The sequence below is a fragment of the Olea europaea genome, chromosome 11 (assembly GCF_002742605.1).
Source record: "Olea europaea var. sylvestris chromosome 11, O_europaea_v1, whole genome shotgun sequence".
NCBI lineage: Eukaryota > Viridiplantae > Streptophyta > Magnoliopsida > Lamiales > Oleaceae > Olea > Olea europaea.
Window position 1 is genome coordinate 13,018,558 of NC_036247.1, and position 17,584 is coordinate 13,036,141.

Here is a 17,584-nt window from a genome sequence, read left to right on the forward strand (position 1 = left end):
CCTTGAAAAGTAAAAAGGAGAAGTTTGGCGTTTCCTTGACTTGAAATAATATACAGTTTGCTTGAAGGTCTTGTTATCTTGTTATCGATCTACATCTTAATATGCTGTTTGTGTTCATCTAAATCTAATAGCTATCTTGATTTTTATACTTGGCAGAATTTGCTTCTTCTGCCGTAGATTTTCTGCATAGTGGGTCGCACAGCTAGAGCAGGTCAACCTGGCCTTGTTACTGTTAGAATTAAATGAAAAATATTGAATAGAAGTCTCTTCATATGTTGTAACTCAAGTAACTCAAGTCCCTTCATGTTTTTAACTCCTTTATCAATGAATGGTTTAACTCCTTGATTAATGAGCTAGCTTTTCTTCCATTGGTATAAATAGGAGTCTCTCTAGATTGGAAAATCATAAGTGAAATGCAAGCTTCTTCCTCTAAGCAACAATATTCTTTTTCTCACTTTCAAGTTCTTCCTTGTGCTTATAATTTCTTTGTGAGATAGAGTATATCACAGCTAGTTCGCAGGCGATTAACGTAGTGCAACGTGAACCAACAACCAATTGTATCCTGGGAATCGAACACCGATCAAAACCTCTTGCACTCTGGGGAGGCGGCGAATTCGATTTAAGAAAACTGTGAATACACAGGCCTTCGGTTTGATTTGATTCTCTAAAATTTACCTACAGTTACCAGCATGTATACAGAAGCAAACCGTGATCTCATTTCTGCAGTTCGTCAGGTTGAGAAGCTGGGTCCGACCATGGTAATTTATTTCACTTGAAATTTTTGGGAACAAATTTTTTTAGTGAAATTTGCAATAACAAATAATTGTTTTCTGGTGCTTTAACTTTAGTTTACGGAAGTACATTTTGGCCTCCAATTATTTTTTTCTTGTCATCCAATATGGTGCCTGTTGTTTTTGGATATCATATTATCTATGCAACGTTCTTCACGCATATTCTTGCTGCAGGAGAAGTCTTTCAGCAGAAAAAGGAGCTTTCGGAATAAGCTTAAGAAGAGAAGTGCATCTAACAACGAACTAGTCTTCTTTTCCTATTCAAGCACATCATATGCAATTTAGCATAGATACGAACTCACACGAGCTCGTGTTAGACAAGTTCCTGAAAGAAATAATGTCGGTGCTGAATTGTGTGCCGTAGAAGAGAGTATACGATTAGTGAAGAGTATATATTTTCATGCAGCTCCTTAAAATCATTGTTCCTTTTCTTAGCAGGTTTCAGTAAACGCAGTGATGCACCATCAGTTCCCTTGGGAGTTACAGCATGATTGTTTGGTGTATAGAAAGGCAAATTTTCAGTAAAGCTGGTGTCCAAGGCTCCTGCTGAGTTAATTGTTCCAATAATCACTGAATTTAGGTTCATGTCTTTGATTGGTTATTTAAATTTAAAATATCGAGTTTTGGTCACTTAATCTAGGCCTTTGATTGCTCACTGAACTTACCTCCATGTTTTATATTGCTCACTGAAGCTTAAAATGTCGTATTTTGGCCACTGAACTTTGGAATATGTCGTACGCTACTCATTAGCATAATTGTTAAATTTTGAAAAATATTGAGTTTACAATGAGTAATATATAATATTTTTCAAAGTTCAATGAGTAATGTATAATATGTTTCAAAGTTTAGTGGTCAAAATTCGACATTTTAAATTTCAGCGAGCAATCGAAGTCATGGAACTAAGTTTAGTGACTAAAACTCGCATTTTAAACTTCAGCGATTAATCAAAGACATGGGCCTACGTTAACAATTGACTTGCTCCTGGTACATAGCTTTGTCAAGTTCGATGCGTGACCCGTGTAATCGTATATTATTTGTTCTTGGGAAGTTACTCTCAACCAGCAGGAGGAAAGTAGGTTTACTTATTCGTTTGTGTATAAAGTATGAGAAAAACACCCCAAGTAAAATTGCATAAAAGGGAAAATTATATTGCAAACTGAATTCAAAATGCAATGTTAATTTAAGCATATTATTGCGTTGGGTAGCATGTTGACCTAGATTTTATTGCTATGTGGTTTACATTATTCTTTAACTTGGAGCTTTATTAACATAAGCATTGAATCGATCCATGTCAAGTGCATGGCAGCTTGCTCGTTTATCTGGTTTTACCTTAGCGTATTTCGCCTTGAACAGAAGATCTGAACTTATTTTGTAATGCTAAAGCAAGAACAAGATTCATACATTGCAATACGAGAAGTAAATGCGGAATAAACAAGAAGATTTTACGATATCAGATAAATTGCAATCTTCTACATTTCGCGAAAAGCTCCACAAAATTATTGTTGTAGATACATCGTGACATAAAACACGAGGGATGAATGCTCAAATACCAGCAGCCCGTTTTTAGCAAGATGAATTCACTTCTCCTAAATGAAACTTTAAAATCCTTAACGTATGCAAATAAAACGTTGTTGGAATGGTTTGAGAAGAGGCCTAAATTCCAAGCAGCCTCAAACCACTACATCAACACGCTCAAATTCAATCAACGACATATTGACATTGTCTTTCACTAAGAAATTGGCAGGCTCACTAACTTCAACACGGCCGAATCTGTCGACTGCAAGCTTCATTGATCCCTTAAACATGTCGATTTTTGCGTTTGACAAGACAAGGGTGGTACCATCTTTCACCAAGTCCACTAAAGACAAGAAAGTTTGTCAGAAAAAAAAATGCATATAAACTAATAAAGAACGGAAAAGCACAGTACATTTTACAACAAATTGAAACAACCATAGAAAAGGAGAATATCAACATCCAACAAAAGAACAAGACTTCGTAAGCTAATATCTATTCTGTGCCTAGCAACACAATCCTGTCTAAGAAACTCCAAGTCTCAACTAAAGGAAACAATAATAGAAATGGACGGCTATCAAAGGACCGAGAAACTCATATTTCAGAAGTCCAAACAGAGTGCGGATACATATTGGATGGCTATCAAAGGACCGAGATCCAAACAGAGTGCGGATAAATATTGGGCAGCTATCAAAGGACCGAGAAACTCATATTTCAGAAGTCCAAATAGAGTGCAGATGCATATTGTTATTAAGTCATAGCTTTTAAACAAGATCCTAAAGTTAATGTAGATTATCTCCATCCTTATGACTCACGAACTCTTACACAAATTCCCCGCCATTGTAGAATGAAAACAACAATCATCATATCAACCTAGCCTACAAAAGATCTTTCTCCAAAGTCTAAACAAATGAAGTATTTTATAACATATAAAAATAATCTTTTAAAACACAATTTCCCCAACACACCCTGTATGCTTGCAGCATTTGACGGTCTACAGCTAATGGGCACTACAAGACTAGAGAAACCATATCACCATCAGAAAAAAATAATGTGAACCCAGAGGGATAAGGAAGTAACTTTACCAAGATAAAGAAACCATATTGTCAGGTAAATTCTTGGGCTAGATATAGAATGAGGTCTGTTAAATCTAATGAAAAATTTAGGTATGTTCTCTGGTGATTGTGAGACACAAGGAATTAAATAATTACTGTGGGTTTCCAGCTTCCCCACAACCCACCTCTCCACTCCTCACCTTCACACTCCCAAAGCTAGCCCGGCCATATCACTACAAGCTGATGGCAAGTCAGCCGCGCATCTGTTGGTTAATGCCACTACCACCACCCTCAGTTGAGTTTTTATTTTTATTTTTTTTAATTTCAATCCTTAACCATATAATATCTTCATCCTGAATTTGTTTAGACAAACTAAATGATAAAGTTAAGAGACAGGGCGGATGTAAGACAGGGAACTGCAACAATTTCACAGCCAAGATTCGCTGCCTCAATTTATGCAATTTCAAATTCTCTGGCAATGAACATATAATCTGTGAATGTAAACCCAGACCAAAAAACGATTTATGGAATGTACAATCATCAGAAAATGGCTGCAAGTGAGTTCTCTGCTTGGATGTGTATATATAGGTTTTTCTCTAATTTTGCAGATCTTGAAAATGGGTTTTGATTGTGTTAATGGTGGAAATGTGTTTTGATAGGTTGTCTCAATGGTGGAAAGGGAGAGTTTATGGTGCTACGTGGGTGATGAAGGGATTAAGGAGGGTGGGGCCAGCATACTTGCTGCTGGCAAGTGGTGAATCGCGTTTTGCTTGAGTTAAATTTTTCCTTTTTTCCCTTTCATATTTTGCTGATTTGGCCTAAAATAACATTTAAATAGTGCCACATAGAATTACCGTTTATCACAAGGTCAATACCATCAAAGCCATGAAAATGAATCCATTCGAGTAATGGATGAGTAACTCGTATTAATGTTCAGTGACCATTGAGTTACTTTTCAAAGTTATTACATACTAGCATTGGCTATAGTTTGGTGATCGTTCTTTTAAATAACACTAATTACTATCGTGCTTTTCTTATAAGAAAGATGCGAAGATCAAATTATCAATGCCAACACAATCTCCCTTAACAAACCCCGAAACATTCTTACAAAACGACAAAGAAAGACAGATAATAAAGTGAAACAAATGAAAAAAACTTGGCACAATGAATGCACAATTCAAACTTTATTAAAGTCATGGAAACAGATTGCCTTTGTAATACAACCGCATTATCAACCAACATTCAGACATCAGATGAACAACGAAGTCTATGCAATAAAAAGTAACCACTTGCCATTCGGAAAGAATAAGAACCAACCTTGATCATTTCTGGCGGTAAAAATAATAATTCCCGTATCATCTCCCACCAAGCATTCAGCAAGGCGGCCTTGAGCACGTCCTCTCGGTGCTATCGTCTTTGCATTGACAACCTTTACAGTTAAGTTAAGCCCAGTGTCTAACGGGCGCAGCTGGTTGACCTTGGTGAATTGCTTCTTCTTCTGGTCAGCCATTTCTTATTCAATATTTATAATTTTTAATTAAATCTTTTTTACTATAAAATCTACAAATTTTAAAAATACACATCAGAATATCCAAATTTATGCTATCAGACAAAATTAGACAGAATCAGCAGAATTGCACAAACTAAACTGATGATGTGCAATTAGACTTCTTTTCAGAAGCATCAAATATCACAAGATGAACGAGAAGAAATTATGGGACACAAAATAGAATTATTCAATAAGGGAGACAAAACCTCTTCATTTCAAATCTAATAATGTTTAAATAAATTTAAATCCACATGAAATTCAAATCAAGCATTGATCTGCTTATTTAATATTTTATTCTTATTTTCTTTCGCTCAAATCTGAAAAAAGTGCAAACTTTGCACAGACAGAATTTAGCAAACCAGTAAAGCTGTAAAGCCAATAACTTTCAGAACTAAATTAACCCATTGAATCAAGCCATCTCAACTTTCAGAACTAATCAAACCCATTAAATCAAGAATGGGCATACTCAGATGCCGATTCAAAAGGATGTGGGAAAATCAAATCAAAATGTTGCAATTCATGCAAATCAAGAAGCCGATAAAATTTAAGCGAAATTGAAAATTTATATATAGATATAAGGTAAATCAACTGGAATAATTTTAAAAAAAAATAAAAATAAATTAAGTTTTAAGGAAGCCCACCTGTATTTCGGCAAGAAGTTAACTAATTGAAACTGGGTCATACCGAGATGTAACAATTACATATATAGGAACAGGGTGAATGGAGGGGAAGGCCTGGGCCAGCACAAAAGAAAAGGGAAAATTTTTATTTGGAAGTGATTTAGAAACTTTATTTTTTGATCGTTTGGAAAAAAGTGAGAGTCACTATGAGAGCTGAAATAGTAAAATAATGATCAGAATGTTAATTTTTGGATGAAAAATCACTTTCAAACGGGCCTAAGTACTGCAAATTTCAAAATCAAGAAAACAAGTTTAAAATGAAAATTACGTAAAATCATACTTTAAATATTTAACCTTTTAAAATCAGATTGAAAATTTGATATTTCAAAAATAAGATGTTTTATATTTAAATATTAAATATTATAATAAATATTTTATAACATACCCCAATTAATTTATATCCCTCTCCATCTTTTCCCATCTCTCTTCTCACCCGTCTCTTTGTCCACTCTCAGCCATCACCTCTCAGCAGCCTTCTAGTGGCACTTCATCGACGACAAACAGTTGCGACAACGACAGTTGGAAGTGTTGGCATTGGCGATGGCGGTGGTGTGGTGGTCGTTGTCCTCGCTTCTCACCCGTCTCTCTATCCACTCTCAACTATCTCCTCTCTACTCTTAACAGCCTTTCGACGGCATATCACTGACGAAAAAACAGTTGCAACCATTCTCTCCACTCTTTGTACTGCTGCGATGACACACAGATGCGACGAACGGGGCTGTCGAGACACAATTTTTAGGGGTGATTGGGCTGCCGACGATACGCAGTTGTTTAGGGTTTAAGTATGTTTTTTGTTGGTGTTATTGGTTGATGATGACTGAGGCGATAGTGGTTGGGGTGGTGGTTTTGAATCTATGGTTTACACTGGTTTGGTTACTTTTGTGGTTCAATATCGGTTATTTTAGTTTTGTGGCAGTGGGGGTTGCGATTGTAGTTGTGACGGCGATGGTGTATGTTTGCGATGTGGTGGTGTGCAGTGTGCGGTGTGTGGTGCGATGGTGGTATGCAGTTCATATTTTTTTTTCAAATTTTCTACTGTGTTGACGATGGTGCGATGGAGGTAGTTGTGGAGATAGTGGGTGGTGGTACATGTGGTTGATGGCAGTAAGGCATTGATTTTGGTTGTTGAAGTGGTGGTGGTGGCAGCTTCCATATTTTGGAGGTAGCGGGGCGATAAGATGAGATAGGGTTGATTGCTTATGACTAATTTTTTGGTTGATTGTGACTAATAATTGGTTAATTTGTAATATGTGATCTAAATATTGTAATTATGACTGTAACTCATAATTGATTAAGTTGTGACAGAAAATTTGTTCGTTACCAATTAATATAATAATTTGTAATGAATAGCTGAGTTTGACCGATAAAAGTTTTGATTCTGTGGTCAATGAATAATTTGTGACCTATAAAATTTTTTATTCGTGACTAAAAATTAATGTGACCTATAAATTTTTTTATTCGTGACTCAAAAATATGTTGTCATCAATAATTTGATTAATTGTGACTAAAAATTAATCTGTGATTAATTGATTTTTTGATTTGTGACCAATGAACAAATTGTGATCTACAAAATTTTTTAATTTTGATCATAAAATAATTTGTAACATAAAATTTCTGATTTGTAACAGAAAATAATAAGTGATTAATTAAATTATTAATTTGTCACCAAAATGTATAGATATGTGATCTAAATATATTTAATTAGAAAAATAAATAAATAATTTATTAAATCATAAATAAATTTTAATAAAAATCTAATTTTTAAAGTTTGAAATTTGTTTTATTGATTTTGAAATGTATAATACTTAAACTCTTATTTATAAAATTTTCCCTAAAATAAATTTGAGCCCAAGTCCATGGTAGAATCTAAAAGAAACTAAGTCAGCCCAAAAAATAAAATTTAGCCCAGCCAACTTCATTCCCAACCCAAGTACCGAAATTTAGTTTGAGACTCAACAATATTTACATATTTAGTTTAGGGAAAATTGCAGCAACGGTCTCTAAACCTTTTTATTTTTTGTAGACTTTACCCTAATATTTATTTGTGTCAGTGAAGGTCCCTACCCTTTTATAAATATGCATTTGATGTCTATTTGGACTGAAATTGTCCAAAACACAGTCAATTGACCGAGAAAATTTTTTGAACTATCTGTTACGGCGACGATTTTATTGAATATTGATACATTTTTTAACAGTATTTTAGACAATTTTATTGGATGTTAATTCCTTAATTTTTCCGGTCAACCGATGATGTTTTGGACGGTTTCTGTTCAGATGGATCTCAGGTGCATATTTATGAAAGATTAGGAACCTTCGTTGGTACAAAATGAAAGTTAAGGTAAAGTCTGCAAAAAATGAAAAGGTTAGGGGTCGCTGCTACAATTTTTCATTTAGTTTATGAGTAATAATGTTCATCATCGTTGATATTAAGTATTCGTCTAGATGACAATTATATGTCATTAAATGATATATTTATTTAAATGTGAAGTCACACGACTCATTTAATTAAATTTATAAAGTTTAGTCTCTTAAAGTGCCGCTTTAGCACGACTAGTGCTAGAAAGAATTATTCTTAGTTTATGTGGTGTAGTTTTCACTTTTTATTTTTTAATTTTCTTATGTTTGGGCTTCTCAGAATTATCACAGGAGCCCAGTATTTGTCCAACAACTGTCAATTGTGCCCAAGACAATAACAAGTCCTTCGTCATAAAATCGGCCTTCTACTGTATTCATGAGCCTCTCAGGGCTGCCCCAGAAAATGCTGTAAATGTAGAGCCTCAGGGATCCACAGGCGGCATTGGAGCATCAAAACCATCTATGCTGGCCATTGGCAGCACCAAGCGGCCCATGGGCCCTGTGAATCACCAAACAATAACCCACGAGCTTTTCCATATTTGTTGCACAATATTAAAAAAAAAAAAAAAAAAAAAAACCATAGAGGACAAAACAAAAGGAAAAATCCCGTAAATAAATAAATAATGAAAATACTCAAAATAGGCGCACTCGTGGACTCACTCAAAGGGTCATTTTACAAAGCCCACGTTCTGGACTCCACATAAAGGGCCATCTTACGAAGCCCATGTACTTTACTTAACAAGCTTGGGTTGGTGAGCGCTGCCACCTCTACAGGGGTCCCTACCAGACCCTCGAACTTGCGGATCCCGACGTATTTTTTTTATGTGGGACCGACCCTACAGTGAGGGATAGGCACACTCGTGGACTCACTCAAAGGGTCATTTTACAAAGCCCACGTTCTGGACTCCACATAAAGGGCCATCTTACGAAGCCCATGTACTTTACTTAACAAGCTTGGGTTGGTGAGCGCTGCTACCTCTACAGGGGTCCCTACCAGACCCTCGAACTTGCGGATCCCGACGTATTTTTTTTATGTGGGACCGACCCTACAGTGAGGGTTCGATAAGACCCCTGTGAAGCTCAGCTCTGTACACAGAACTTAATACTGGGTTGTTCCTTGAGTTCATAATGGAATGAGTTGAATCGTCAATGAGTCAAACTCTGACGAGTCAGCCTGGTTAGAAAGTGGACAGCACGAGTTCATTGCCAACATTAAAACTTGCCCTCTTCTAAAATAAAAGTAAAATAGTTTGTGTGTATATATATATATATATTTTTTTTTTTTCATAACAATAATAATAACAACTAACAATTTTTTTTCCCTTTCTAAAAATGATAATTTGACCACATACATTCCTTTCCATCGTTCACATGGATACAAACCAAACAAATTACTATGTTAATTGATGTTGCCTAGAGAATTTTGCTTTTGTTTAGGAGATGTGAAATCTCTCATTGCTTAAGCTCTGTTGTGTGATTTTGTCCAATACAGACAAAATACATTGGATTAGAACAGAGTTAATATGGCGGTTGGTGATGATAGGGACAACTTTTAACAAATAGATAAAAGGAAACAACTATGAAAATTCGACTTCAAATTTAGTTCTTATTTTATGAAAATTTGGAGAAGATTAAAATAAAAATTTTCGTATATTTTGATAAAAGTTGATAAAATAAATAGTTTAAAAGTTATGAAGCTCATATAAATAAATATTAATCAACTTTGACTTAGATTATCAAATATGGACTAAATATCCTATACATGCATATGATTTTAATTCTTATCAAACAGAGACTAAATATCTGATACATGTATATGTCAATTAGTATGTAAGGAAGCTTGTATAAATAAATATTATCATTTTTAATAACTTTCAGATGAGATAAGTATTGTTAAATGAAACCACAAGGCACCAACCCAGCCACAAACCAATTCCTCTGGATTATTTCCACACGTTAAGATAGTGAAATGCTTGATGACAGCATGCCCATTTAGAATTTTTCAAATAAAGTAAGAAAGCCATTATTCAATTGGAATAGAGAGGAGAAGTGGGAATTGATGAGATTGAGAAATTAATTGGTGGGCAAGAAGTCCACCCATTCAAATTGTAGTAAGGGACAATGGAGTGACATGTTTGGCAAGTTAAAAAGTTTTTCTTATAAATAAATAAGTTTTAAAATAAATAATATTTTATCGATCAAAATTGAAAACGGTAAATTAATCGTTTTGATGGTGAAATAAAAGTTGCTTTCAAATTAAATAACTTTTATTTACTAGAACTAATTCTAAAAAGCAATTTTACTTATTTTTAAGCTAAACCAAACATGACTTGCAATCTAGTAGTCTTGAAAGTAAAAAGGTGGGACCAAATAAAACAAATGGGCAACACGAATCCTTTGTTTGGATAATTAATTAATACTAGATTATGACTAGATTCAACTTAAACATATGCTTTTGGGATACCAAATCTAGGGTTTGTCTGCTTTAACAAGATATGCTTAAATCTTGTCGGAAACCCTTATCGCTATACATGCTTGCAGCATTATACCCACTCAAAAATAAATAAATAAATAAATAAATAAATAAAATTCTTTTTAGTTATTAATTCTTATTAATTCTCAAGAAAAGAAATAGAAGGGATAATTGCAATTTTAAGTACTTTGTAATGAGAAGATAAACTTCAGACGCAACTGCAAGCATGGAATATTAGTATTCATTTGCTCAGTTGGTGTACTATATATAATTCCATATTATTACATAAATTAATATTGTTTATTCTTAGCTACTAATTATTACTCCCCCATCCCAATTAAATAGGCTTGATCCATTTTTCACACGGATTAATATCATTGAAAAATTAATTATTGCCAAGATTTTTCCTAGTTTACCCCCATTTAATTTTTGGTATGTAGTAGTAAAATTATTGCAGGAATTAGTAAAGAATTTGAATGATTTAATTTGAAAAAGAAGAAATGAGAGTTGTTTCATGTTTCTAAGAAATGGAAAATGTGTGTATTTGGATAATTTCAAAAAATTGGCATATAAAATGGGGAAAATTGAATAAGGGTATATTGGTAAGGAAACAAAATAAAATATTCTAAATTAATAAACGAGCCTATATATTTGGGACAAGTAAAAAAAGAAAACTTAGCCTATATAATTGGAATGGAGAGAGTAGTAGATTTTTTAAATAATGTCGATCTTTGACATTATTGAATGTAAATGAGGCCTCCCGGGGCATATTACAGTGGTGCAAAGGATAAGAGTGAGGTATACTCAGCCTTGCTGGCAGCCGCAGTGTAAGGGTTCGATTCCTGAAACATGGATTGAGACTCTTTGTGGGCACCAGTGTATAGACAACTCTTGTTTCCTGACCTGTTGGGGCACATCCCGTGATTAACCTCTCTCACGATGCTCCAGGGACGGGACGGTGGGGGACCCTTAAAGTTGGGGTTCAACCTTTTTTCTTTTTTGAATGCGAATGAGAGTTTTCGTGGAAGGATGATGCGGCATGCAGAATCTTGGGCATGCCTCGGAACATCCACCTACAAGCTTGCATTTTCAAGACTATCACGACGTTACTTGGATATTACTTACCCCCATAATTATTATCCAAACTTAACCGTCTTTGGTGGGAAAAGTGTGTGGTGTAGAGAAACTTTAAAATAAGATATTGTATGAGACTTTTACCCTAATACGACTTCCTTATTCATTGACCTTTTGTAGGTTTATGCTATTCATGATTACAATAATAAAAAGAAAATGCAATGCATAGTCAAAATCCAATAAGATTTCCTTTATAAGGATGAGAAGCTAAACATAATTCATCAAATTAAACAAAGCAACACCCACAAACTCTCACATTCTATTTCTTGTACATTTGATTTCAAGAGTGATGGAAACACGTAATGGAGACGGCGAATCGTCCTGCTCGGAGAAAAAACTCATCCGACTATTTGGGTTCGAGATCGATCCATGTCAAACTAATGATCAAGGAGGGTTTGTAGAAGGGCATGAGAGTGTGAATTTTGAGGCACAACAAAACAAGAAGAAATTGGAATGCCAATATTGTTCAAAGGTGTTTGAAAATTCACAAGCATTTGGGGGTCATCAAAATGCCCATAAAAAGGAAAGATTGAGAAAAAAGAAGTTGCAGCTTCAACCAAGAAAGTTTTTTATGCAGCCTGATCCAATCAACTTGTACTATGAGCATTCTTCTACTACTGCTGGTGGTGGTGGTGGTGGTGGTGCATGGTCCACTGCATTTTTGAATGATCAGTCTCAAATCACATGTGATCAAGATGCAGATCAGGTCAATGGTCAAGAAGTTTATGCGGCGTCACATGCACCATTTCAACAAGATACGGAGTATAGGAGAGAATAACAAGGCTAGTTTATTAGAAAATTTGTGATTCTTCAAATCTACAATTAGAATTCGAGCTTGCATTAATTGAATTATTTGAAGAGATATTTACGATATTCATTTATCTTTGGGGGTTTTTTTCTTGGAAATTAGAAGTCTCTTTGTAGTTACACAGAACGATTTTTCAAGTAGTTCATTTAAGATTAGGGGAGAAGAAAACTTTTTTTCCTTTTAAGAAATATGTCTTATTTAGAAAATTTTAAGCATTTAAATTAAACTCATCAATTATTTAATATATATCTAAAATAGCGTGTCATGTGCAAGCTGCTAAACAAAATATTTTAATGTAGTGTAATTTCAACGATAAACCAATTACAAAAGTAAGGTCGAATCAATTGATAATAACATTGTGAACGCTATTGATAAAGCAAAAACTAAACTTGCCCTTCAAAGTGGAATTGACAAGCAAAAGTGGATTATACAGGGCACAGATCAACATCCAAACCACAAGACAACTCCAACATAGGAATATCCCAAAGAAACTTGGGCCTCAACCACAAATGAATCATCCAAACGAAGTTGCGAACAAACAATGAAACAAGGCGAAAATGAGGCACGAATAGGGGTTGCCAGCGGTACAAAACAAAATCCAGGGACGAGCTCCAATGAGGGAGAGCAATAATTGGTCACAGAGAACGTAAGTACGTAGTCGACCGTCGAAAACCAAAATCACAGAGAGGGCAACCGCTATTCTCTCAAAAGGGGGCTAAAGGAGAAACCATGTATTGTGTAATTCACACCAAGGGGCCAAGTGAATAATATATATAGGTGCCACATCAAAAGTAACCAAATGGGTCAGACCACGCACACAAGAGTCTTGGCTCATCTCCGACAATTAAGTTGTCAATTGTGGTTTGGATAGACTATTAATTAGAAACCCAATAATGAGCTTGTAACGAATTCTATGAATTATAGTTTTGAGTTTATTTAGCAACAAAATATCAAACATTTAACATTGATGAGAATATTAATTATGATAGTGATCATAAATTAACAATTTATTTCACACATCACATGACAATGAAAAATATGTCAAAGGCACATAAAAATTAAGATATAGATTTGTTTTGGAAAATTCCAGTCATGATACAAAACATTTCATTTAATAGCAGACTCGATCCAAACCTATCATTTGTGTCGTCGACAGCACCAAACTTTTTAGAAATTCTTGTTTAGAGTCCAAATAAAAGAAACTGTTAGTTTGATCATTAGTTTTTATTGAAGAGCTTTACCTAGTTGAAATAGATAAATTTATAAAGTTTATCCGCGATCTTTCTCCTAATCAACATGCTTAAGCTACATGATCGAGAAGAGATAATCCGATGGAAGCAATAAAATGTGGATAAATAATAATTTGAGTAAACCAAAGTTTTTCGTCGATGACATTTTAAAATTCAATGTATCGATCTTAACAGTCCAGATAATAATAGGCTCAAGTTAGGATTTTTTTTATGGGAAAATTTCATAAGTAAGAGATTAATTATGGCACATTTCAAAAACAAGAAAATAAGTTTCAAACTTCAAAAATCGGATTTTTATTAAGAATTATTCTTAATTTATTTATTTAATTAATTATTTTAGTAATTAAATATATTTAAGTCACGGATTTATATAATTTAGTCACAAATTAATGATTTAATTCGCCACTTATTATTTTTTGGTCACAAATCAAAAATTTTATATCCCAAATTATTTTATGATCACAATTCAAAAATTTTATAGGTCACAGTTTGTTTATTGGTCAAAAATCTAAAAATTTATAAGTCATAATTTATTTATTGGTCACAAATCACAAATATTACAAGTCACAGGTTATTATACGTCACAAATTATCAAATTATCGGTCACAGATTAATAATTTTTAGGTCAACCATTATTTTTGGATCACAATTTATCTTTTTCATTGGTCACATATTATTTATTGGCCACAAATTAACCAATTTAATGGTCACAGTCAACCAAATAATTTGTGACCACCACCAACACTTACGTTCACAGTCACAATTTTCAAGTTACGTATCCAATTGTAAATCACAATCACAATTTTCAGGTCACGTATCCAAGTGTGTGTCACAAGTCAACCAAACCCCCACGCTCACCGCCATGACCACTACAACCACCGCCACGACCACCACAACCACCGCCACGACCAACTGTGACTCCCGAATTGTGAGCTACAATTGAGAGTCACAATCACAATTTTCAGGTCATGAGTCCAATTATTTGCCACAAAATTAACCAAATCGCCACAACCAACGCAATCCACCACCACAACCACAACCATCATCACAAACCACTGCAAAAACCATAAATCCCAACCCCAACCCCAACGCCACCACCACCAACACCAACACCATAGTCAGCGACACTACATTCTGTACCAAAATTCATAACCACTATCTCAAATTACACCACAATCACCACATTCAACAAAAAATGCCCAAATCACCTCGAAAAATCAGATCCAAAAATAAATGCACAACCACCGAAAAATCAGATCCAAAATCACTGTATAACCAATGGTTACAAACCCAAATCTGGTCGCCCCGATTGCAGCAACGACGTTGGCTGCTTCAAATTGACACCGCGCCGCTGCAGTCTGGTGGATTATTGTGGTGTTGCAGATCTTGGCGACCAAATGAATGGCGACACGACACTAATATCGAACACCACGGCATAGTGACCAGATGAGTGGTAAATAATGTATTAACACCGAATACTAGATGAGTGGTAACATTGAACACCAACACCGATCAGTCCTCGCTGCGTGCTGCTGCCTGTTGCCGTCTAATGAGGTGGGGATCGGAGTCGATGAGTGGAACGCAAGGAGGGCGAAACAGTGAGAGTGGGGTAGGTAAAGAGGGTGAGAAGAGAGAGGAGAGTGATAATTGAGTTTCAGAGGGTGAGAAGAGAGAGGAGAGTGATAATTGAGTTCCAGAGTTTGAGATGAATATGTATATTTAATTTTGTAATATAATTATTAATATTTAAAAAATATTAATTAATTAGAAAAGATTTCTGATTTGTGAAATTTTAAACATGGCATATGATTTGTGAAATATGAATTTCAAATCTATTAGATTCTGTAATTTTCACTTTTTTTAAATGCAATAGTTGGGCTAGGGTACTGGGTTATTTATTCACTAATGAACTGATTTCTTTTGAATAATTAGCATAATATAGTCCAAATATAAAAGGTAAAATGAAAAAAAATAAAGCACGTCAAAGAAAATGTAAAATCCCTAACTCAAATCCCAAGTCAGTGATTCAACAAATTTCCTCCACATATTCGAGCCAAAATTACGATTCAACAAGCTTGGGATGTGATGGTTGGGTTCATTGTATTCTTCAAAGACAACTTGCTCTCTTAATTGGATATCTGGATGCGTTCTAAAAAGTAAAGTAATTAATTACTGTAAGTTACAATAAAAGTAATGGCCCCTACCACTTCTTTACCATTTAGGCTAAGATTATGCCAAGTTTCTTATTTAATCTATATTTTCTTGTTGATTGCTTGAGAATGGTGGTGAAAATTCTACACGAAAGTTAATCATAAAGTTAACCATAAATGATTAAGCTGCTGTTTGGTTTGGATTAAAAAAATAGATTTTTAGTAGATTTTAATAAAAATTGGTGAAATATGTAACTGAAAAATCAATAAAAGTGTGAACTTTATTAAATATATAGTTGAAAATTAGTTTAGAGAAATGAGTTTTAAGAAATAAGGGCCAAACAAGGGCTAGATTTCGCAAGCAATGTTAACGCTCTTAGCTATTCAGTTCATCGTGTAATCAGGATGTTTCATGAACTTTCATCAAGGCTCCAAACAAATGCAAGAATCATAATTAACATTAAAATAAATTTTAATGAATGTTTTTACATTGGTTTTATTTTGCAATTCTCCCAAGTGGGCATTGTGTTGAGCATAAATTTTTTCGAGCATCAGCCTCAAACTTAGCTTATATCGAATCAATTCACATGATCAACGATTTTCTAAGAAAAACGTAATAAAGTAATCCCCTAGCATAAAATATGGTCACAATCTTGTCTAGTAAAAAACCCTAAAATAAACTTTGATGAGAGCCTCAAATTATCAATGTCAATCCTAACTTGATCAACTCTTGATTTTCCTACGCAAACCCACGGTATAGTATGTGCTTAATCCATTTAAGCAGCCTAGTAAGATGGAATTTCATTTGCTACTAGTGGGAATGACAAAATATAGCCAATCATCTATTTAATTACAGAAATTCCATATTTCAATTTTGATTAAAATTTCTCCCACATATTGAAAGCGAGCAATTTGTCAAATATGGAATTTTGGTACATCACTTTCAAACAATATGTACCCCATGATTAGAATTAATTTTCAATTATTTGACCCTTCTGGAATTATTCATAGTCAATTTTTAACAGTTGCTTGAAAAGAGGACAAAGCTTAAGACTCCCATTCATGCTTATAATCGGAACATTCTAGACACTTGTAGATATGAAATCTATATTTTACATCTACACATGAATTGAATATGTTTAAAATATAATTAGATTCTTCTTTTTAATCTTTCGAGATTCAAAGTAGGAAACTATTGTTCGTCTTCGTACATATTCACTCTCAAACCGTCAAATAGTTAATCAATCTAAGAAAATCGATACTGAAAAGATTGTAAGATGCTAAACTTGCGTAGGGCAGACATCGCATTCACTAAGTTTCATCATATAGAGCATAATGTTATAGACGAATTGTTCTCTACTATTCAGACGGCTTGACGAGATTGTCACAAGTTGTTAGTAGAGCACCCATACTAATTGTCCTCCAAATGACATCGATGCGTAGATATAGTTGGAAGTACTACATTTTGTCAATGACAAGGTTGCCAAATGTGTGTACTTTGATTATCGTCGTCCTCCAGAACAGTCAGTGAAGTAAATTTGACATATTCGACAAAATTAAAGCAACATAACCTTCTTTCTACTAACATTCAATATCCAAAATGATGTAGCCTGAACAACATTTGACTCGAGCGCTAGAAATGGACGGCCTTCATCCCTTCTTGACTTGTAAAATAACACAACCCACGCGAATATTTGTTTATTTTCTTCCCATCTTCCAATAAGAGGAGCGCAGACATCGCATTCACTAAGTTTCATCATATAGAGCATAATGTTATAGACGGATTATTCTCTACTATTCAGACGGCTCGACAAGATTGTCACAAGT

At 34.4% G+C, this 17,584-nt stretch overlaps 2 protein-coding genes and 1 long non-coding RNA gene across 4 annotated transcripts; 2 read left to right on the forward strand and 1 right to left on the reverse strand.

The window, feature by feature from the left end:
* The first annotated feature begins 8 nt into the window (after nt 1-8).
* Nucleotides 9-2,015, forward strand: LOC111403443. Its single transcript, XR_002704458.1, has 2 exons — nt 9-758; nt 966-2,015. It is a non-coding gene; the product is annotated as an uncharacterized LOC111403443 (long non-coding RNA).
* A 199-nt stretch (nt 2,016-2,214) lies between these two features.
* LOC111403444 (uncharacterized protein At4g28440-like) lies at nt 2,215-5,647 on the reverse strand. 2 transcript variants are annotated; one of them, XM_023031957.1, is made up of 3 exons: nt 5,549-5,647; nt 4,676-4,870; nt 2,215-2,649 (listed from the first exon to the last, which is right to left on the reverse strand). In XM_023031957.1, exons 2-3 carry the CDS (start codon nt 4,866-4,868, stop codon nt 2,462-2,464), a joined length of 381 nt encoding a protein of 126 aa, XP_022887725.1. In that variant the 5' UTR covers nt 4,869-4,870; nt 5,549-5,647; the 3' UTR covers nt 2,215-2,461. The 2 variants fall into 2 exon arrangements, with proteins under 2 accessions (XP_022887725.1, XP_022887724.1); XM_023031956.1 differs by having other exon boundaries at nt 4,676-4,918; nt 5,549-5,622.
* A 6,191-nt stretch (nt 5,648-11,838) lies between these two features.
* LOC111404480 (zinc finger protein 5-like) lies at nt 11,839-12,327 on the forward strand. The gene has a single exon (XM_023033279.1). It carries the CDS (start codon nt 11,839-11,841, stop codon nt 12,325-12,327), a length of 489 nt encoding a protein of 162 aa, XP_022889047.1.
* The last annotated feature ends 5,257 nt before the right edge of the window (nt 12,328-17,584 follow it).